We start from the raw sequence: 24,230 nt of genomic DNA, 5'->3' as shown, positions 1-24,230 counted from the left end.
ACTCCCTGCCCACAACAAGCTTACAATCTAGAGGGGGATACAGACATTAAAATAAATGATTTATAATATATAATTGAAATATATGTACATAAATGCTGTGGGGTTGAGGGTAGGGTGAATAGCAAATGTCCAAAGGTCAAAAGTCACGGATCCCAGGGCAAGGGAACTGAGGCACAGGGAAGTTAAGTGACTTGCCCCAGGACACACAGCAGTTAAGTGGCAGAGCTGGGATTAGAACCCAGGTCCTTGGTCTCCCACTAGGTAGACATGATCCCTACCTTCCAGGAGTTCACAGTCTAGAGGGGGAGATCAATCGATCAATCAATCGTATTTATTGAGAGCTTACTGTGTGCACAGCACTGGACTAAGCCCTTGGGAAGTACAAGTTGGCAACATATAGAGACGGTCCCTACCCAACAGTGGGCTCACAGTCTAAAAGGGGGAGACAGAGAACAAAACCAAACATACTAACAAAATAAAATAAATAGAATAGATATGTGCAAGTAAAATAGAGTAGAAAATATGTACAAACATATATACATATGAGACAGACAGACATTAAACAAAATTACAGAAAGGGGAACTGGCAGGGTATAAATAATCAATCAATCAGGAACATTACTAAGTATCTGCTGTGTGCCAAACACTGTACTAAGCACTTAGCTGAGTACAACAGAAATAACAGACATAGTCCTTGACCTCAAGGGATTTTACAATCAAATGCTTAATAATAATAATAATAATAACAATAATGGCATTTATTAAGCGCTTCCTATGTGCAAAGCACTGTTCTAAGCGCTGGGGAGGTTACAAGGTGATCAGGTTGTCCCACGGGGGGGGCTCACAGTCTTCATCCCCGTTTTCCAGATGAGGGAACTGAGGCCTAGAGAAGTGAAGTGACTTGCCCAAAGTCACACAGCTGACAGTTGGCGGAGCCGGGATTTGAACCCATGACCTTTGACTCCAAAGCCCGGGCTCTTTCCACTGAGCCTAACTAGTCCGTAGACTGTGAGCCCACTGTTGGGTAGGGACTGTCTCTATATGTTGCCAACTTGTACTTCCCAAGCGCTTAGTACAGTGCTCTGCACACAGTAAGTGCTCAATAAATACGACTGATTGACTGATTGATTGATTACAGAAAACTGACAAACGTGCAAGGAGAGATAGTGACGGCCGAGAGGTGATTAGGCTGTACAGGCTTCAGAAGGGTTCTGAAGATGGAGAGAGCTGTGGTCTGGAGAATATTCACTCATTCATTCACTCAATCGTATTTACTGAGCGCTTACTGTGTGCAGAGCACTGTGCTAAGCGCTTGGGAAGTACAAACTGGCAACGTCTAGAGACGGTCCCTACCCAACAGCGGGCTCACAGTCTAGAAGGGGGAGACAGACAACAAAACGAAACACGTGGACAGGTGTCAAGTCATCAGAGTAAATAGAAGTAAAGCTAGGTGCACACCATTAACAAAATAAAATAAATAGGATAGTAAACATGTACAAGTAAAATAGAGTAATAAATCATCAATCAGTCATATTTATTCATTCATTCATTCATTCAATCATATTTATTGAGTGCTTACTGTGTGCAGAGCACTGTACTAAGCGCTTGGGCAAGCACAAGAAGCAGCGTGGCTCAGTGGAAAAAGCACGGGCTTGGGAGACAGAGGTCATGGGTTCTGATTCATTCATTCAATCAATCAATCAATCAATCATATTTATTGAGCACTTACTGTGTGCAGAGCACTGTACTAAGTGCTTGGGAAGTACAAGTTGGCAACATAGAGACGGTCCCTACCCAACAGCGGGCTCACAGTCTAGAATTGGCTCTGCCATTGTCACGCTGTGTGGCTTTGGGCAAGTCACTTCACTTCTCTATGCCTCAGTTCCCTCATCTGCAAAATGGGGATTAAGACTGGGAGCCCCACGTGGGACAACCTGATCACCTTGTATCTACCCCAGTTCTTAGAACAGTGCTTGGCACATAGTAAGTGCTGAACAAATGCCATTAGTATTATTATTGTTACAATCTCCCCCTTCTAGACTGTGAGCCCGCTGTTGGGTAGGGACCATCTCTATGTGTTGTCGACTTGTACTTCCCAAGCGCTTAGTACAGTGCTCTGCACACAGTAAGCGCTCAATAAATACGACTGAATGAATGAATGAATATGACAGCCACATTCCCTGCCCACAATGAGCTTACAGCCTAGCGGGGGAGACAGACATTAATGGAAATAAATAAATTACAGATATTCATTCAATTGTATTTATTGAACGCTATGTGCCAAGCACCTTACTAAGGCCTTGGGAGAGTACAACAACAAACAGACACATTCCCTACCCACAACAAGCTCCCTGTCTGGAGGATATGTACAGGATATCAAGGGATGTGAAGGGATGGGAATTCCAGGCGAGAAGGAGGAGGGAGAGTCTAAAAAGAGGCACAGCAAGGTGAGTGTGGGAGGAACAGAGAGTGGGAGCTGGGGTGGAGTGGGAGAAGAGAGAGGAAAAGTAAGAGAGAGTACACGGGAAGCAGCGTGGCTCAGTGGAAAGAGCACGGGCTTTGGTCATGGGTTCAAATCCCTGCTCTGCCACTTGTCAGCTGTGTGACTTTGGGCAAGTCACTTAGCTTCTCTGGGCCTCAGTTCCCTCATCTGTAAAATGGGGATGAAGACTGTGAGCTCCACGTGGGACAACCTGATTACCTTGTATCTACCGCAGCGCTTCGAACAGTGCTTTGCACATAGTAAGCGCTTAACAAATACCAACATTATTATTATTATTATATTTACTATTCTATTTATTTTGTTAATGATGTGCAGCTAGTTTTATTTCTATTTGTTCTGACGACTTGACGCCTGTCCACATGTTTTGTTTTGTTGTCTGCCTCCCCCCTTCTAGGCTGTGAGCCCGTTGTTGGGTAGGGACCGTTTCTATATGTTGCCGACTTGTACTTCCCAAGCGCTTAGTCCAGTGCTCTGCACACAGTAAGCGCTCAATAAATATGACTGACAATGAATGAATGATGGAGTGCCTTAAAGGTAAGGGTTGAGAGCTTCTGGTTGTTAAAAGACGGCTTCTGATGGCATCCTTTTTATGCCCAGCGTCCTTCCCTAGAAGGGCTGGGAAAATATGAGTGGAAGGTGGTATATTTGAGTACTCTATTTATCTAATATATTTTCCAGATAGCTGAACGAAAAGCAGCGTCACTGGGTCCCTACCAACCCAACAAGCCTCACTCTCAAATAGCCATCACTACGAATCCTCATATGCCTATTTCAATTCAATTCAATCGTATTTATTGAGGGCTTACTTTGTGCAAAACACTGTACTAAGCGATTGGGAGAGTACAATATAACAATAAACACAGTCCCGGCCCACAGAGAGCTTACATTTGTGCCACGTGCTCTAATCAATCAATCAATCAATCGTATTTATTGAGCGCTTACTGTGTGCAGAGCACTGGACTAAGCGCTTGGGAAGTACAAGTTGGCAACATATAGAGACAGTCCCTACCCAACAGTGGGCTCACAGTCTAAAAGGGGGAGACAGAGAACAAAACCAAACATACTAACAAAATAAAATAAATAGAATTGATAGGTACAAGTAAAATAAATAGAGTAATAAATATGTACAAACATATATATATATATAAGCAGGTGCTGTGGGGAAGGGAAGGAGGTAAGATGGGGGGATGGAGAGGGGGATGAGGGGGAGAGGAAGCTCTACAGAGCAACACAAGAATCCACCCACTGGTCTCTAGAAACTAGAGAAGCAGTGTGGCTCAGTGGAAAGAGCCCGGGCTTTGGAGTCTGAGGTCATGGGTTCAAATCCCGAATCCACCAATTGTCTGCTGTGTGACTTTGGCCAAGTCACTTCACTTCTCTGGGCCTCAGTTCCCTCATCTGTAAAATGGGGATGAAGACTGTGAGCCCCACGTGGGACAACCTGATCACCGTGTAACCTCCCCAGAGCTTAGAACCGTGCTTTGCACATAGTAAGTGCTTAATAAATGCCATTATTATTATTATTATTATTATTCCACTCCAAAACAGTTGAAGCTTCTCCTGAAAAATCCCCTTCGGTTCCCAACTGAGCCTTCTCCTCAAATTCTGGGAAATGAGGGTTCTCTAGGGTGGGCGAGCCTGTTTGGTGAAAGTAAGCCGCAACCTAAACAGAGAGGGACAGACAATAAACTGGGATGATTTACATCATCAATCGTATTTACTGAGCGCTTACTGTGTGCAGAGCACTGTACTAAGCGCTTGGGAAGTACAAGTTGGCAACACATAGAGACAGTCCCTACCCAACAATGGGCTCACAGTCTAAAAGAGACTGCCATTCAGATGCCATTCTCTAAATAATCCAGGCCAGCTGAACACTGCGTCGCCCAGCACAAATCAGCCCACCTTTCTAACACCATCACCTGAATCTGAATTCTCACTGACGTTCTCCAGAATAAAAACTCTGCAGGGTTTAGTTGGGACGGCTTACTTTTCCCCGAGCCCTCTACCCGGGCCGGCAGAATTCGAAAACGGAGGGATCTGGACACGTCTTGTCTCCCTCCGGAAAAACCCTCTCCGAAGACGGCTAGTCATCTTGATGGGGCTGCGGAAAATAGGCCAAGCTTCGCAACAATGGACGTGACACTGGGGGCAGGCCGGAATTAGCAAGGCCGCGTTAATGTTGTGCATCACGGTAATTGTAGAGGCACAAAGGGGAGAGGAAGTACTGGGGTGCAGGCCCCAGGGGCTGTCGGGAATGTTCATTCTTTGGAGGAAGCGGGAAATGGGGCGGCAGGAGCGGGACTGATGCTCCGCTGACCCCGCTGTGCCAGCATAACCGCCTGGCACAGAAACCTTATTCTGCCAGGGTGACTCACTGGTCCACTGGGACTGGTTTAGCCTCCGTGAAAAGCAAAACAAAACCTTTCCGTGGCATTTCTAGGCCACGAAAATGGCAGAGATGAAGGACGAGGACTGCTGTTTGTTGTTGATTTATTTATTCACTTGGGGTATGTTATTAATAGCTACTCTCACGTTCCTTTAACTACCGTATGTCAGTAGATGTCGGCCGGGCAGTCCCATCAAGGCGGCCAGTTGTCCAGTACTCATTCGTTAAATCGTATTTCTTGATCATCATCATCATCATCAATCGTATTTATTGAGCGCTTACTGTGTGCAGAGCACTGGACTAAGCGCTTGGGAAGTACAAGTTGGCAACATATAGAGACGGTCCCTACCCAACAGTGGGCTCACAGTCTAAAAGGGGGAGACGGAGAACAAAACCAAACATACTAACAAAATAAAATAAATAGAATAGATATGTACAAGTAAAATAGAGCAACAAATATGTACAAACATATATATTTGTTATGATATATATATTTGATGATGATGATGGTATTTGTTAAGCGCTTACTATGTGCCAAGCACTGTTCTAAGCGCTGGGGGGATACAAGGTGATCAGGTTGTCCCACTTGGGGCTCACAGTCTTAATCCCCATTTTACAGATGAGGGAACTGAGGCACAGAGAAGTTAGGTGACTTGCCCAAAGTCACACAGCTGACAAGTGGCGGAGCGCGATTTGAACCCATGACCTCTGACTCCAAATCAATCAATCAATCAATCGTATTTATTGAGCGCTTACTGTATGCAGAGCACTGTCCTAAGCGCTTGGGAAGTACAAGATGGCAACATAGAGACAGTCCCTACCCAACAGTGGGCTCAAAGCCCGTACTCTTTCCATTGAGCCATACGCTTACTGTGTGCATATTTCTTGAGTGCTTACTGTGTGCACAGTACTGTACTAAGCGCTTGGGATGTACAAGTCGGCAACATATAGAGACGGTCCCTACCCAACAGCGGGCTCATGGTCTAGAAGGGGGAGACAGACAACAAAACATGTCAGCTGACTTACCAAATAAACACCACAGATTGATTAATGGATTGACGGACTGAATCGATACCTGATGTCTTCATGTCCATCACTAAATTTTGGCCACCAAGCCTCCCTCCGCCCACGGCCCACAGCTTGGACACTGAGTAGATTCCAAGCTGATCTGAGTGGATAATAATAATAATAATAATAATGTTGGTATTTGTTAAGCGCTTACTATGTGCCAAGCACTGTTCTAAGCGCTGGGGAGGTTACAAGGTGATCAGGTTGTTCCACGGGGGGGGGCCTCAGACAATTTTAATCCCCATTTTACAGATGAGGTAACTGCGGGCCAGAGAAGTTAAGTGACTTGCCCAAAGTCACACAGCTGACAGTTGGCGGAGCAGGGATTTGAGCCCATGACCTCTGACTCCAAAGCCCGGGCTCTTTCCACTGAGCCACGCTGCTTCTCTAAATGCAAAATGCAAAAGAACTCGAGCAAGTTGGGGGTTCAGGACCCTCGAAGTGACGAGCCGGCTTGCAATAACCTGAGGGTTGGGGGAGGATGGAGCCTCTTCCTCATGAAGCTAGACTGGCGGGAAGAGGGCTCGTCAGTCTGGAAAGAAGGGTCCGGTGGTTTCATGACTGAAGTTGCCATAACTGTGAATGGTGTGGACAGGGCCAACGGAGAACTTTGATCTCTAAATCCCACAACACCAGGCTTAAGGATGCCCACTGAAGCTGGAGGAATCTCAAGTCTACCAAAAGAAAATAAGAAATGCCCTAATGGGTCCACCCAACTCATGTTCCTGTCTCTGCCAGAGTAGTAGCAAAGGATGCTCGGGAAAACCTTACGGTAGGTCCTTACTTAAATCCATCCTCGTGGCCAGGGTGATGCTCTCTATTGACCTTAATACTTCTCTCCATTCTTCAAACCCCTACTAAAACTATATCTCCTCCCAGAAGCCTTCTCTGACGAACTCCTCTTTTACCCACCCCTCTGCATCGCCTAATCTTTTGGGTATCTATCCCTACCCCTGGACCCACAGCACATCTTCCTACTCTGCCATTTTCTGTAGATCAATCAATCGTATTCTTTGAGTGCTTACTGTGTGCCCAGCACTGTACTGTTTGGGAGGATGTAATTTATTTTAACGTCTGTCTTCCCCTCCCTAGTGGGTAGAGATTGTGTCTACCAACTCTATTGATTTGGACTTTCCCAAGTACAGTGCTCTGCACAAAGTGCTTAATAAAGTGCTTAATAAGTACTACTGATTGACTGATCAATGGACCGATCTTGCATCTCTAACCACTCGAATTTTTGCCTTTAACTTCTTTTACCTCTCCCATAAATAATCCATTATAAATGTGTCACCCATGGAAGTATCCAGATCCTTCAGCATATTGTTATTTTCTGCCAGCACAACTTCAAAAGGTAGCAAATTTCAAGTACCTACACACTTACCACTGGCTGTGAAGATGCTCCACTTTACTTCTGGTGATGTGATTGGGTTGCCTACAGTTGTGCCGTATTTTGTCAATCAATCGTATTTATTGAGCGCTTACTGTGTGCAGAGCACTGTACTAAGCGCTTGGGAAGTACAAGTTGGCAACATATAGAGACAGTGCCTACCCAACAGTGGGCTCACAGTCAAAAAGCCCACTTTTTTTTGGTCATTTGTCTTTCCACACAGAAAGACCTAATCTTTTCAGACCATCCAGGGATCACTTTGTTGCAGTTTTCTGTACTTATTACGACTCTATTGTCACCGCCCTAAAATGCATGCACTATTCTGGCAGCAGAAATGCCGTGGTTTCACTTTTTAACTTCTTCACACTGCAGGTAGCAATCCGATAGAATTAGTTACGATGGGAAGATGAAGGAGAGGAAAGCACCAACACGTTCAAGAGAGGTTAGATCCCCTTAGGGAAGACAAGATCCATGGGAGACTGCTGAAGGGAAAAGTTAAGGATATTCCAACGCTGAGGAAGGATGTACACAATAACTGCTCAATAAACACCGTCGATCGATTGGTATAAGGAGGTCAACTAGCACACTGTTGCCATTGCTGGAACAAAAACACAGGATCGGAGAGATGGTTGCTATGACTTCACGATAGCATTTATGTTCTTATGCCGAAAAACAGCAGGACTGCAGGCAGAGTTGTGGAAGCAGAACTGAGGTCAGAGGGATGGAAAAGAAAATAGGACCTTCTTTGAGCAGGGCTTGCTACATGGAAATTATATTACCTGGAGGCCAGAGGCCCACATTCCCCTGTATCCTCTGGGAATATGACTCAATCAACAATCTAGGCAAAGTCTTTAAATTCTGAATGGGAGGCGCTTTAGATTTCTATCTTTTCCAGCCTATCTGCTGACTAATTCTACGCCAGCGCTTTGAAGTCCCTCTCCAGTTTTTTCCAAACAGTGAAGTACATGATGCATTGTAAGACGGACACTCAGGGTCAAGATGGCCTGTGGGCTTAGAGAACTGGGCCTGTGTATTTATGGAAGACTGCTTGCGGGTGTGCGTACGTTTGTCCTTGTATTGCAGCCTTATAATTAGTAAAGTGTCAGCATATGGAGCTGGATTGATTTTTCCCCTTTCTCTGGGCATTAAATTAAACGTCTGAGTCTGAGATTTGTGGTGCATTTAAGTATGTCTGGCAGTGCCTTGATAAGACCTCTCCCGGGCTTCCCCATGGATTGTCTTCAACCCATCTACCCCCAAATTCATTGAAACAATAATAACTATATCACAATTTTCCTAGAATAAAAGGTTCTTCAAGAACAAAACCCCAACATTAAAGAGATTCCTCGGTAATGAGTTCTGGTATCTCCCATTATTGATTCATTCATTCATTCAATCGCATTTATTGAGTGCTTACTGTGTGCAGAGCACTGTACTAAGCGCTTGGGAAGCACAAGTTGGCAACACATAGAGACGGCCCCTACCCAACAGCGGGCTCACAGTCTAGAAGGGGGAGACAGACAACAAAACAAAACATATTAACAAAATAAAATATTGAGGCAGGCAGTTCCTTTCTATGCCTAATCCAAAACCTTCCTGAGGCAAATAAACCCTTCTGTCTTGAGAGCAAACAGATCAGGTGTTCTTTCAAGTAAGCAAAAGCTGGGGCAACCTCTGTCTTGGTTCAATTTTAGGCTACACATAAAACTTCAACACAGTGTGGAGGAGATTGTCCATAAAAACTAACAATAACAATGATAACAATACTAATGCTAATAATAACTGTGGCATTTGTTACGAGCTAATTACGTGCCATGCTGGGGTAGATTCAAGATAATAGGGTTGGACACAGTCCCTGTCCCACATAGGGTTCACAGTCTTAATTCCCCATTTTACAGATGAGGGACCTGAGGAACAGAGACATTAAGTGACTTGCTCAAGGTCACACAGCAGACAAGTGGCGCAGCCAGGATTGGAACCCAGGTCCTTCTGACACCCAGGCCTGTGCTGGGATTATTTAAGCAAAGGCGGGTGTTTTTGCCCAGTGGTCCTTTACCTCCACAAACCATTGAACGGTGTCATGATCATCATCTTTTCATTCATTCATTCATTCATTCAATCGTATTTATTGAGCACTTACTGTGTGCAGAGCACTGTACTAAGCACTTGGGAAGTACAAGTTGGCAACATCTAGAGACGGTCCCTACCCAACAGTGGGCTCACAGTCTGGAAGGGGGAGACAGAGAACAAAACAAAACATATTAACAAAATAAAATAAATAGAATAAACATGTACAAATAAAATAGAATAATAATAATAATAATCTTTATTATGGTTGTTGTAGTCAATCAATCAATCAATCAGTCGTATTTATTGAGCGCTTACTGTGTGCAGAGCACTGTACTAAGCGCTTGGGAAGTACAAGTTGGCAACATATAGAGATGGTCCCTACCCAACAGTGGGCTCACAGTCAAGAAGGGGGAGACAGAGAACAAAACAAAACATATTAACAAAATAAAATAAATAGTCGGGCAGGGCAGGGCAGTTCCTCGAGGGCAGGGACCGTGTCTTCCACTTTTATCAATCAATCAATCAATCAATCAGTCAATCAATCGTATTTATTGAGCGCTTACTGTGTGCAGAGCACTGGACTAAGCGCTTGGGAAGTACAAGTTGGCAACATATAGAGACAGTCCCTACCCAACAGTGGGCTCACAGTCTAAAACTTTTATCAGAGAATATAAACTCCATGAAGGCAAGGATTGTGTTTCCCAATCTACTGTACTCTCCAAGCACTCAGACCTGGATTCTGCGCCGAGTGCTCAAAAAAATATTAATGATGAATTCTTTTTAATGGCATTTGTTAAGCAGTTACTATATGTCTGCCACTGTTCTAGTCACTGAGGTAGATCAGTCAGTCATATTCATTGAGTGCTTACTGTGTGCAGAGCACTGAACTAAGCCCTTGGGAGAGTACAATACAACAGAGTTGGTGATACTTTCCTTGCTCACAAGGAGCTACAGTCTAGTGGATAGACAATTATGTTGGACACAGTGAGAGAAGCAGTGTGGCTCAGTGGAAAAGAGCCCGGGCTTTGGAGTCAGAGGTCATGGGTTCAAATCCCGGCTCTGCCAATTGTCAGCTGTGTGACTCTGGGCAAGTCACTTAATTTCTCTGTGCCCCAGTCACCTCATCTGTAAAATGGGGATTAAGACTGTGAGCCCGCCTTGGGACAACCTGATCACCTTGTAATAATAATAATAATAATAATAATGGCATTTATTAAGCGCTTACTATGTGCAAAGCACTTTTCTAAGCGCTGGGGCGGTTACAAGGTGATCAGGTTGTCCCACGGGGGGATCACGGTCTTCATCCCCATTTTACAGATGAGGTAACTGAGGCACAGAGAAGTTAAGCGACTTGCCCAAAGTCACACAGCTGACAATTGGCGGAGCCGGGATTTGAACCCATGACCTCTGACTCCAAAGCCCGGGCTCTTTCCACTGAGCCACGCTGCTTCTCTTGTAACCTCCCCAGCGCTTAGAACAGAGCTTTGCACATAGTAAGTGCTTAATAAATGTCATTATTGTTATTACAGTCCCTGCCCACAAAGGTCTCACAGTCTAAATCAGAGGGAGGAGGATTTAATCCCCATTTTACAGATGAGATAACTGAGGCACAGAAGTGATGTGACTTGCCCAAGATCACACAGCAGACAAATAGTGGAGCCGGGATTAGAACCCGGGCCCATGCTCCCAAGCCCATGCTCTTTTCACTAGGCCACTCTGCAACTCGTGATTGTTGCACGCTGTAACTGCCTAGTAGAGTGCTCAGCACATAGCAGGTGTTCCTAAAATACTGATAATGAGGATGGAAGTTCCGTGTATTCTCCAAAAATTGGGTGGGGTAAATGGTGTAGGCCTAGATCCTCTCCGACCTGCCTGAACTGATCCGAGGAGACTGGACGTTAGTCAGCTGTTATTTGGGAAGTTTACTTCCACAGAAATTGGTGGCGGTTGGGTGGTTCTCTGAACGCAAGGCAGGAAAGCGAGAGGATAGAGATGGCAAAAGGGGGCAAAAAAGATCAGGCCTGGGTTAGGCCAGAGGACAGTGGAGCATTTGCTTATTATCAATCAATCGTATTTATTAATCAATCGTACTTATTGAACGCTTACTGTGTGCAGAGCATTCAGGACACCTTGCCCTGAGTTCTGCTTCTGTGCCACCTGACAGCAGACAGCCCTGCCTGCTGTGTATGTATATATGTATATATGGTTGTACATATTTATTACTCTATTTATTTATTGATTGATTGATTTTACTTGTACATATCTATCCTATTTATTTTATTTTGTTGGTATGTTTGGTTTTGTTCTCTGTCTCCCCCTTTCAGACTGTGAGCCCACTGTTGGGTAGGGACTGTCTCTGTGTGTTGCCAATTTGTACTTCCCAAGCGCTTAGTACAGTGCTCTGCACATAGTAAGCGCTCAATAAATACGATTCATGATGATGATGATGTGTGACTCTAACCCTAATTTCTCTGCTTCTCAGTTTCCTTACCTGTAAAATGGGGGTTCCATACTTGTTCTCCCTCGCCCTTAGAGTGGGAGCCCCATGTGGGCTAGGGATGGCTTGTCTCGTATACAACCCAGAACTTAGTACCATTCGTGGCACATGGCAAGTGCTTATCAAAAACCACAATTGTTAATGTTTCTTGGACAAGACCAAAGAGTCTCTTGTTTCCTCACCTAGTTCTGCACTTGCCACACTGTCCAGACGGCCTTCGGTGACTGCCCTCCCAGTCACTGAAGGCCTTCCCTTCAGGAGGCCTTCCCACACTGAGCCCCCTCCTTCCTCTCCCCCTCCTCATCCCCCCCGCCTTACCTCCTTCCGCTCCCCACAGCACCTGTATATATATCTGTACAGATTTATTACTCTATTTATTTTACTTGTACATATTTATTCTATTTCTTTTCTTTTGTTAATATGTTTTGTTTTGTTGTCTGTCTCCCCCTTCTAGACTGTGAGCCCGCTGTTGGGTAAGGGACCGTCTCTATATGTTGCCAACTTGTACTCCCAAGCGCTTAGTACAGTGCTCTGCACACAATGATGGTATTTAAGTGATTACTACGTGTCAAACAATGTTCAATCAAGGTTGGACTCAGTCCCTGTCCTACATAGAGAAGCAGCGTGGCTCAGTAGAAAGAGCACGGATTTGGGAGTCAGAGGTCATGGGCTCCGTTCCCGGTTCTGCCACTTAGCTGTGTGACTTTGGGCAAGTCACTTAACTTCTCTGTGCCTGTTACCTCATCTGTAAAATGGGGATTAAGACTGTGAGCCCCATGTGGGACAACCTGATCACTTTGTATCCCCCCCAGCGCTTAGAACAGTCCCTTCAAAGCCCTACTGAGAGCTCACCTCCTCCAGGAGGCCTTCCCAGGCTGAGCCCCCTCCTTCCTCTCCCCCTCCTCCCATTCCCCATCCCCCCACCTTACCTCCTTCCCCTCCCCACAGCACCTGTATATATGTATATATGTTTGTACATATTTATTACTCTATTTTACTTGTACACATTTATTCTATTTATTTTATTTTGTTAATACGTTTTGTTTTGTTGTCTGTCTCCCCCTTCTAGACTGTGAGCCCACTGTTGGGTAGGGACCGTCTCTAGATGTTGCCACCTTGTACTTCCCAAGCGCTTAGTACAGTGCTCTGCACACAGTAAGCGCTCAATAAATACGACTGATTGATTGATTGATTCGTTGTCTGTGTCCCCTTCCTAGACTGTGAGCCCACTGTTGGGTAAGGGACCGTCTCTATATGTTGCCAACTTATACTCCCAAGCGCTTCGTACAGTGCTCTGCACATAGTAAGCGCTCAATAAATACGATTGAATGAATGAATGTCCTAAGTCGGCTGGCTTTGCCAGTCGACCGGTTACACGGTGCTGAGGGGCTGGGCTGTGCCTCTCCTTTGGAGACGATAGTCCTCTCCGCCCCGACCACGCTGAAGCAGTCCCCGTCTCAGCTTCTTGGCACGCGGAAACTGGGACACACCTAAGAGGCCGGCGGTCAGTCTTACCTAAATAGGTCCCGACGAATCCCAAAGCCAGGAAGCTGGAGAGAACGAATATCACCCCGACTCCCAGGATCGCTAGTCCCATGTGGTAAGCAGCGAGGCAATCCAGACCTTCCAACTTGGGCTGGCTCGTCATGGCTCGGGTGAAACTGGAGGAATGAGGAGGGTGTGGGGGAGAGGGAGAAGAGAGACGGACAGTGTCATTGCAGGCTGATGGATGGGTCCATCTAGTTCGATCTAGAAATCAATCATCATCATCATCATCAATCGTATTTATTGAGCGCTTACTATGTGCAGAGCACTGTACTAAGCGCTTGGGAAGTACAAATTGGCAACATATAGAGACAGTCCCTACCCAACAGTGGGCTCACAGTCTAAAAGGGGGAAATCAATCTTTCGGCAGCGTGGCCTAATGGAAAGAGCAAGGCCCTGGGAGGCAAAGGACTTGGGTTCTAATCTCAGCTCCTCCTCCTCATACCTGCTGGGTGACCTTGGGCAACTAACTTAACTTCTCTGCGCTTCTGTTCCCTCATCTGTAAAATGAGGATTCAATCCCTGTTCCCCCTCCTACTTAGCTTGTGAGCCTCATGTGGGATCTGATTATCTTGTATCTACCCCAGCGCTTGGTACTCTGTTTTGGTACATAGTAAGTGCTTAACTAATATCGCAATTATTATTATTATAATTTATTGAGCACTTTCTATGTGCAGAGCACTGTTCTAAGCACTTTGGAGCGTAGGATGAACTAAGCAATAATTCTGGCCCGGCTGCTTTCTTTGGAAAGCAGCTTAGAGAAGCTTAGAGAAGCAGCGTGGCTCAGTGGAAAGAGCCCGGGCTTCGGAGTCAGAGGTCACGGGTTCAAATCCCGGCTCTGTCAATTGTCAGCTGTGTGACTATGGGCAAGTCACTTAATTTCTCTGTGCCTCTGTTACCTCATCTGTAAAATGGGGATTAAGACTGTGAGCCCCACCTGGGACAACCTGATCACCTTGTAACTTCCCCAGTGCTTTGCACATAGTAAGCACTTAATAAATGTCATTATTATTATTATTATTATTCCACACCAGGGCTCAGCTCTGAACACAGAATTGTTGGCCGGCCTGATTGTTTTCTGGGAAAGTGCCGAGCGTTCCGGCTTTCAACGGGAAGAGGCATTGCTTTACGTTTTCACCGTGCATCTCCTGCCCATTTTCCCCGTGCTTAGTGCAGGTGAACGAAATTGCTTCTCTCAAGTTGTTTGAAAAGGCTGCTGCGCTCTAAGGCAGCCATGTCATCGTCACATGCAGGAGGCTCGGGGAGAGATGGGGAGAGATGGGATGACTCACTCCCCCTCCAAAGTTTCATCGGTGAGGCTGATGGATCAGTCAGCATCTCCACAAATATCAGAGGAGGATCAAAGCCAGATTTCTCCATTGGTCCAGGTGCAGGATGGCTGCAGTTCACTTCTGCTTGGCACGCTGAAAGTGCCTCATAAATGCCACAGGCTATTTTTGACTCCTGACTCGCTCCTTTCTGGCTCGGAGGGAGGCTTCTTCTGCCCTTCTGGTCCCCCTTCCCTCAGCTCCCCTTCCCTGCCTCTCATACACACCAAATCAATGCCTTTCTACCAAGCAGGAGCCCCTAAAATGCACAGAGCCAGTCATAGGTTTCTGAGAATTAGGCTGGGTCTCTTAATATGTCTCTTTCTTTCCAACAGCCCTCAGGCACATTATTTCTGGGAATGGGCACATCCTAGGTTGGCCATGAGAATAAACCCTGGCCAACAGAGGAAACAAGACCAACCTAAAGGAAATCAGGCAGAGCGCCTAAATTAAATGAATATTTATTCCCTGCCTCTCTTTCTCATTCCTTTTCATTTGCTTCTCTCCCGGGAGCCTTTGTATAAGGGGAGAAATGTGATGTCTGAATCGGCAGAGGTGTTTGTTTTCTCTGAGCCCCGAGGAAGGGGTAGGGATAGAAGAGGAGAGAAGGTGGGGGGTTGCTGGAGGGTTGAGGGGACTCTGGGAAATAAGAGTGGGGCCAATGCAGGTTTTCTAAACTGAACACCACTTCTGTAGCTGCTGATTTTGGAAAATTACCCATGAGGCTGGCTGTCCTTTTAGACTGTGAGCCCACTGTTGGGTAGGGACTGTCTCTATATGTTGCCAACTTGTACTTCCCAAGTGCTTAGTACAGTGCTCTGCACACAGTAAGCGCTCAATAAATACGATTGATTGATTGAGGCCTAGATCAGAGCCAGTCTCTAGACTGTAAGCTCGTTACGGGCAGGGACCATGACTTCTAATTCTGTTGTACTGTACTCTCCCAAGCGCTTAGTACAAATGCTCCGTATATAGTAAGCCCTCAATGAATAGCACTGACTGACTGACTGGTTGTTGAGGTTTCAGCTCAGAAACCTCGCCAGCCCCTTACTTCCCTGATCCCTCAAAAATCTCCAGTGGCTACCAATCAACCTACGCATCAGGCAAAAACTCCTCACCCTGGGCTTCAAGGCTGTCCATCCCCTCGCCCCCTCCTACCTCACCTCCCTTCTGTCCTTCTCCAGCCCAGCCCGCACCCTCCGCTCCTCTGCCGCTAACCCCCTCACTGTGCCTCGTTCTCGCCCGTCCCGCCATCGACCCCCGACCCACGTCCTCCCCCTGGCCTGGAATGCCTTCCCTCTGCCCATCCGCCAAGCTAGCTCTCTTCCTCCCTTCAAACCCCTACTGAGAGCTCACCTCCTCCAGAAGGCCTTCCCACACTGAGCCCCCTGCTTCCCCTCCCCACAGCACCTGTATATATGTTTGTACAGATTTATTACTCTATTTATTTTACTTGTGCATTTTTACTATTCTATTATTTTGTTAATATGTTTTGTTTTGTTGTCTGTCTCTCCCTCCTAGACTGTGAGCTGTTGGGTAGGGACCGTCTCTAAATGTTGCCAACTTGTAGTTCCCAAGCGCTTAGTCCAGTGCTCTGCACACAGTAAGCGCTCAATAAATACGACTGAATGAATGAATGAATGAATGAATGAATGCAGGTGTTTTGCAAAAAAAGGCCATTACAGCATTAAACCACCATCCCTGGGCTCCAGAGGAAAGCAAAGAAGAAGACTCTCCATTCATTTCAGGATGAAAAACGTGAAAAACCATTCCCACAATATCCTCCTTGTTGAATTCTGCTGGGAAGCGCCCTGGCTTTCGACTTGTAATTGAGAACTGACTGAGTGAGGTGGTGAGCGTAGCATTGAAAGTCTACCCTTCTTTTAAAGGGGATCACGGGCACATTTCTGCTCAGGGAAAGTCCAAAGCTGGGAGAGCCGAGACTTTGTGGTTTTAGAATGATCCCAGAGCAGGAGTACGATGGGAAAGGAGAACCTGAGTAGCTTCTTGAGCTGTTTCTAATCTGTGTAGCCAAAGTGTTACTTCAACAGCAGCAAATTCAAACACCTCCTCTTCACCCAGCCCCCACCCATCCGCACACACCTGTACTGAGGGCGAGCAATATTTGCTCTCCCTCTATGTAATAAAATGCTTTTTAATTAAAGCAGTGTCTGTACCTCAGACTCATTAGGGGTAAGAGCACTTCATGACACCCAGCTCTGGCTTATTCAGGCGTTTGTGGAACATCTCACTAAACGTCTTTCCTCTTCGCTTGGCTTTCCAATCCGGGGGAAGGAGGGGGCAGACCTTGTTTTGACAGGACACCCCCGGCCCCGCTTCCCTCCACGCCAAAATCACACCCTTTCCTTTTCACGCTTGAACTACAACACAAACATATTTCGGGGTAATTGATGGGATTTGCGGGGTCCTCTGGTGTTTAGTTTAGAGCTGAGTGGGGCTGTTCGCCTGGAGATAATGGGTTGTCTTTTCCCCCTGGGAACGTTTTCTAGCCTCCCCCCAAACACAGTTTCTGTTTGCACTGCACATGATGAGCAAGGAGTTCCATGGGGGTCGGTAAACAGGCTCCGCAAGCTCAGCAGGCCACTGCTGTGGCAGTAACCACGTGGTCTTCTGTCCGCTGTTGTTTTTCCCACCATGGTGATTCGGGGGTCCAGCCTCACCCAGGACCTTCTTAATAATAATAATAATAATAATAATAATAATAATAATAATAATAATGGCATTTATTAAGCACTTACTATGTGCAGAGCACTGTTCTAAGCGCTGGGGAGGTTACAAGGTGATCAGGTTGTCTCCCGGGGGGCTCACAGTCTTAATCTTGTATATATGTTTGTACGTATTTATTACTCTATTTTACTTGTACATATCTATTCTATTTATTTTATTTTGTTAATATGTTTGGTTTTGTTCTCTGTCTCCTCCTTCTAGACTGTGAGCCCGCTGTTGGGTAGGGACCGTCTCTATGTGTTGCCAACTTGTGCTTCCCAAGCGCTTAGTACAGTGCTCTGCACACAGTAAGCGCTCAATAAATACGATTGATTGATTGATTAATCCCCACTTTTACAGATGAGGGAACTGAGGCACAGAGAAGTGAAGTGACTTGCCCAAAGTCACGCAGCCGACAATTGGCGGAGTCGGGATTTGAACCCATGACCTCTGACTCCAAAGCCCGGGCTCTTTCCACTGAGCCATGCTGCTAGCCCCTTTAAGCAGCTCCCGTTGGGGCACCCAGAGATGCAGCCTGGCCTAGTGGAAAGAGCACGGGCCTCGGAGTCAGAGGTCTTGGATTCTAATCCCGGCTCTGCCACTGGTCTGCTGTGTGACCTTGGGCAAATCACCTCACTTCTCTGGGCCTCAGATTCCTCATCTGTCAAAACGGGGATTAAATTTTACTCCTTCCTACCTAGACTGTGAGGCCTAGATTCTGTCCCAACTGGTAACCCTGTAGACACTCCAGGGTTTAGAGCAGTGCCTGGCACAGAGTAAGCACTTAACTATAATTATTACTACAGTTGGTGCCAGGCATGTTTACTTCATGCTTCCATCATTATACTTCATCCTCCAGCCTCCCAAGCAACCCCATAGCAGTTATATAATCCCACAGCACTTATGTACCTATCTTTACATTATGTATTATAAATTACTCATTTACTCATATTAATGTCTGTCTTCCCCTCTAGACTGTAAGCTTGTTTTGGGCAGGGAACATGTCAGCTAATTCTGTTGTACTGTACTCTACAGTGCTCTGCACACAGTAAGCACTCAACAAATACCACTGGTTGAATGACTGATTAATCGATTGATGCACGGCCTAAATTGGCTACCCGGAGGATTCGGGGAGCAGGAAAATTCGCCACGGCCTGTGGCTCCGGAGAAAGGCCAATCCAGAACATCTCGCCATGGAGGCTTCCGTCAATCGGCTGCCGGAGACGGGACGTCAGAGAGGCAGCATGGCCTACTGGAAAAAGCACGGAGCTGGGAGTCAAAAGGACCTGGCTTTAATTCCAACTCTGCCACTTGTCTGCTGGGTGACCTTGGTCAAGTCACTTAACTTCTCTGTGCCTTAGATACCTCATCTGTAAAATGGGGATTAATCAATCAATCAATCAATCGTATTGATTGAGCGCTTACTGTGTGCAGAGCACTGTACTAAGTGCTTGGGAAGTACAAGTTGGCAACATATAGAGACAGTCCCTACCCAACAGTGGGCTCACAGTCTAAAAGATTAAAATTAAGGCTGTGAGCCCCATGTGGGACAAGGACTGTGTCCCACCTGATTAATTTATATCAATCAATCAATCGTATTTATTGAGCGCTTACTGTGTGCAGAGCACTGGACTAAGTGCTTGGGAAGTACAAGTTAGCAACACATAGAGACAGTCCCTACCCAACAGTGGGCTCACAGTCTAAAAGGGGGAGACAGAGAACAAAACCAAACATACTAACAAAATAAAATAAATAGAATAGATATGTACAGGCAAAATAAATAAATAAATAAATAAATAGAGTAATGAATATGTACAAACATATATACATATATACATATATATACATATATAGATATATACACATATCTACCCCAACACTTTGTACAGTGTCTGGCACATAGTAAGTGCTTAACAAATACCATTTAAATTAAAAAAAAATCCAAGGGCTGCAGGGAACTGCGGAAACTTCCACCCATCAGAACCCCACTCCCAGGAAGGAGGAGGTGTAATCATCATCATCATCAATCGCATTTATTGAGCGCTTACTATGTGCAGAGCACTGCACTAAGCGCTTGGGAAGTACAAATTGGCAACATATAGAGACAGTCCCTACCCAACAGTGGGCTCACAGTCTAAAAGGGGGAGACAGAGAACAAAACCAAACATACTAACAAAATAAAATAAACAGAATAGCTATGTGCTAGTAAAATAAATAGAGTAATAGATATGTACAAACATATATACATATACACAGGTGCTGTGGGGAAGGGAAGGAGGTAAGATGGGGGGGTATAATGAAATCTTCCCTCCGGCTGCTCCTCTGACCCTTGCCAAAAAAGCAATTCCAGGTTGGACGGTGTGGGCCTGTCCCGAAAGGGACGACTGATTGTCCTTTGAAGGCCCGCAAAACACACGCGGCCCAAACCGGTCCTTGTTTCGGCCCGACGGAGGTACCACTGTGGACAACGGGCTAGGAGAAGAACAGGAGCCACTCTGAGTCTGTTTGGGACAGCCAGCGCAGGCAAAATCCCGATCTGACAAGAACGGCCTAGGTTAAGCTTCTCATTAGGACAGGAGGAAGCGAGGTGTTATTATTACGATGGAGTCATCTGGGGATTATCCCCGGATAGAGAACGAGCACTCCTTCAAGCCAGTTCGGTTTGGAACGTAACGCTCCTGTTTCCGCAAGTCTCCGCCTGTCCAGACTCCTCGGAAAGCCCGACGTACTCCTTGACGGGGATGGGAATGGAGATGCAGCCAGGCTGGGGAATGTCAACTTTGACCCGGGTGCATCACCATCATCATCAATCGTATTTATGGAGCGCTTACTGTGTGCAGAGCACTGTACTAAGCGCTTGGGAAGTACAAGTTGGCAACATATAGAGACGGTCCCCAGAAAACTGATAGGCAGGCATCGCTGACCGGATTACGTCCAAACGGAGCAATCGGTCAATCTATCGTATTTATTAACAGGAATAATAACTGTGGTATTTGCTAAGCGCTATGTGCCAGGCACTGTTCTAAGTGCTGGGGTAGACACAAGGTTATCGGGTTGGGCACAGTCCCTGTCAATCAATCAATCAATCAATCAATTGTATTTATTGAGCGCTTACCGTGTGCACAGCACTGTACTAAGCGCTTGGGAAGGACAAGTTGGCAACATATAGAGACAGTCCCTACCCAACAGTGGGCTCACAGTTTAAAAGGGGGAGACAGACAACAAAACCAAACATACTAACAAAATAAAATAAATAGAATAGATATGTACAAGTAAAATAAATAGAGTAACAAATATGTACAAACATATATACATATATACAGGTGCTGTGGGGAAGGGAAGGAGGTAAGATGGGGGGGATGGAGAGGGGGACGAGGGGGAGAGGAAGGAAGGGGCTCAGTCTGGGAAGGCCTCCTGGAGGAGGTGAGCTCTCAGTAGGGCCAGTAGTGCATCCTGCGCTACCTAACAGGTGAAATCAAAGAAATTCGGCTTGGGAAGCAACTTTCTGCATGCTTGCCTTTTCCCTCTGAGGAAATCCTACGGTCCGCTGCACTGGCCGTCTGAGGCACTATCAGCCTACGGAGACGGAGCTGAGTCTCGGACCATAAAGGCTCTCGACGATTTTATTGGAAAGAAAAATACCAGCCTTACATAACCCGCATGCCCCAGTAATCCTCTTTCTGGTAACTAACTTTCTAAACAAATGCAATATAAATACAATACAGGAAATACATAAAAATAAAACCTCCGGAGGACGACGTCAGAAGTTTCAAGGAGGAGAACTGCAGCAGTTAGGGGGGTGAGGCTAATTCTGGGGCAGGGGTAGAAATCTTTCCCAGCTTTCCCGGGGTAAATCACCCTGGAGACTTAAACCAAGAGTCTCAAACTGTGAGCACTGCAAAATGCACATTAGGAAATCCATAATAATAATGATTATGGTATTGTTAAGTGCTTACTACGTGCTAAGCACTGTTCTAAGTGCTGGGGTAGATACAAGGTAATCAAGTTGTCCCACATGGGGCTCACAGTCTTCATCCCCATTTGACAGATGAGGTAACTGAGGCACAGAGAAGTTAAGTGACTTGCCCAAGGTCACACAGCTGACAAGCGGCGGAGCTGGCATTAGAACCCATGACCTTCTGACTCCCAAGCCCGTGCTCTATTTATAACGCTACGCTACGTCTTGGCGTGTAAAGGGGCAGGATATGCAACAATCAATCAATCAGTCAATAGTATTTATTGAGCGTTTACGTGTGCAGAGCACTGTAACAATAATAATATTAATAATGGCATTTATTAAGCGCTTACTATGTGTGAAGCACTGTTCTAAGCGCTGGGGAGGTTACAAGGTGATCAGGTTGTCCCACGGGGGGCTCACACTCTTAATCCCCATTTTACAGATGAGGTAACTGAGGCCCAGAGAAGTTAAGTGACTTGCCCAAAGTCACACAGCTAACAATTGGCGGAGCCAGGATTTGAACCCATGACCTCTGACTCCAAAGCCCGGGCTCTTTCCACTGAGCCACGCTGCTTCTCTGGTATTTATTGAGCACTTACTGTGTGCAGCGCATTGTACTAAGCGCTTGGGACATATTTACATATTCTGTTTATTTGATTTTGTTAATATGTTTTGTTTTGTTGTCTGTCTCCCCCTTCCAGACTGTGAGCCCGCTGTTGGGTAAGGACCGTCTCTCTATGTTGCCGACTTGTACTTCCCAAGTGCTTAGTACAGTGCTCTGCACACAGTAAGCACTCAATAAATACAATTGAATGAATGAATGCTCTGCACACAGTAAGCGCTCAATAAATACGATTGAATGAATGCATGCTCTGCACACAGAAAGCGCTCAATAAATACAATTGAGTGAATGAATGCTCCGCACACAGTAAGCGCTCAATAAATACGATTGAGTGAATGAATGCTCTGCACACAGAAAGCGCTCAATAAATACAATTGCGTGAATGAATGCTCCGCACACAGTAAGCGCTCAATAAATACGATTGAGTGAATGAATGCTCTGCACACAGTAAGGGCTCAATAAATACGACTGAATGAATGGATGCTCTGCACACAGTCAGCGCTCAATAAATACGATTGAGTGAATGAATGCTCTGCACACAGTAAGCGCTCAATAAATACGATTGAATGAATGGATGCTCTGCACACAGTAAGCGCTCAATAAATACGATTGAATGAATGAATCGATCAATCAACAGTATTTACTGAGCTCTTATTTTGTGCAGAGTGCTCTGGACAGTACAATTCAACAGAGTTGGCAGATACATTCCCTGTCTATAACGAGCTTACAGTCTAGAGTGGGAAACGGACATTAATATAAATGATATACCAGAGTTGATAGACACGTTTCCTGCCCACAAGAAACTTAGCGCCCAGAGGAGAAATTTACAGTTTAGGAGAACTCCAGGGAGTTGGCGGCAGCGGGGGCTCCACGTGGTTGCTTCTGCTTTTTCTATCAATCAATCAATCAATCAATCAATCGTATTTATTGAGCGCTTACTGTGTGCAGAGCACCGTACTAAGCGCTTGGGAAGTACAAGTTGGCAACACATAGAGACGGTCCCTACCCAACAGTGGGCTCACGGTCTAGAACAAAACAAAACATAGTAACAAAATAAAATAAATAGAATAGATATGTACAAGTAAAATAAATAAATATAGGGAGTAATAGAGGCCTCTATAATAATAATAATGGCATTTATTAAGTGCTTACTATGTGCAGAGCACTGTTCTAAGCTCTGGGGAATTTACAAGGTGATCAGGTTGTCCCACGTGGGGCTCACAGTCTTCATCCTCATTTTACAGATGAGGCAACTGAGTGAAGTGACTTTTCCAAAGTCACACAGTTGACAAGTGGTGGAGCCGGGATTTGAACCCATGACCTCTGACTCCAAAGCCCGGGCTTTTTCCACTGAGCCACGCTGCTTCTCTACACGCGGAGGCCTCCGTGTAGGGGCAGAGACGGACGCTGGCGTGCTTATCTCTTTGAAAGTATGCGTCTACGACACGGCCCACCTGTCTGTGTGTTTATCCTGTCTATGTGTTTCCATCTTCTGCTCCTGTCAGTATTTCTATGCCTCCTTCCCCCCGCCCCGGCCCGTCCCCCACCGGACCCGCTCCCTACACCTCCTGTTTCCGTCCCCTTCTCCAGTTTAAACAACCGGCTCCGCTCCCTGGAAGGCCCTGCCTCAACTCGGAGCAGCGGCAAGTCTGGTCACTTGGAATAAACTTCAGGCCCGCCACGGCCCTCCCGTTCATTCCCCAGGATCACAATTCCAGCCTGTAATTCCCACGAGGCTGGGGGGCAGAGGCCGGGAGTGGAGGTGGGGGGCAGAGGGAGGTGAGGGAAGGGGGAGAAACGATGGCGGGGACTGAGCTTGGCAGGGTCCTTAGCTGCTGTGCGACAGCATCAGCCCGTCAACCCAAACCCCCTCCGCCTGCGAAGCTGCCAATCTATTTTAACGAGGATGGTGATTATTTCCGACATCCCTGGTGCTGTTTTTATTCTCTCTTGACAGCTCCATTCAATTGAAAACTTTTAACGCGCCGACAGACCATTACCCGCCTCACTAAACAGGCTCATTTTCAGAATTCCCTGGTGCCAGACTGCGGGACACGCACACTGAATAGCTCCCACACGTATTCCTCCTCCACTCTGTGCCACAATACATGTACGTACACCCCCTTCCACTATCACCAC

General features: G+C 46.1%; 1 protein-coding gene across 7 annotated transcripts in view; it reads right to left on the bottom strand.

Moving 5' to 3' along the window:
• Nucleotides 1-24,230, bottom strand: part of PEMT (phosphatidylethanolamine N-methyltransferase) — a 204,611-nt gene that overhangs the window by 34,198 nt on the left and 146,183 nt on the right. For all 7 annotated transcript variants that reach the window (XM_038763877.1, XM_038763878.1, XM_038763880.1 and 4 more), the window contains one exon: nt 13,427-13,572. In XM_038763877.1, coding sequence (XP_038619805.1) covers nt 13,427-13,572 — 146 coding nt within the window. The remainder of the gene's footprint in view (nt 1-13,426; nt 13,573-24,230) is intronic.

The sequence above is a fragment of the Tachyglossus aculeatus genome, chromosome 21 (assembly GCF_015852505.1).
Source record: "Tachyglossus aculeatus isolate mTacAcu1 chromosome 21, mTacAcu1.pri, whole genome shotgun sequence".
In the NCBI taxonomy this organism is placed as follows: Eukaryota; Metazoa; Chordata; class Mammalia; order Monotremata; family Tachyglossidae; genus Tachyglossus; species Tachyglossus aculeatus.
This window is presented reverse-complemented; position numbering and strand designations above follow the sequence as displayed.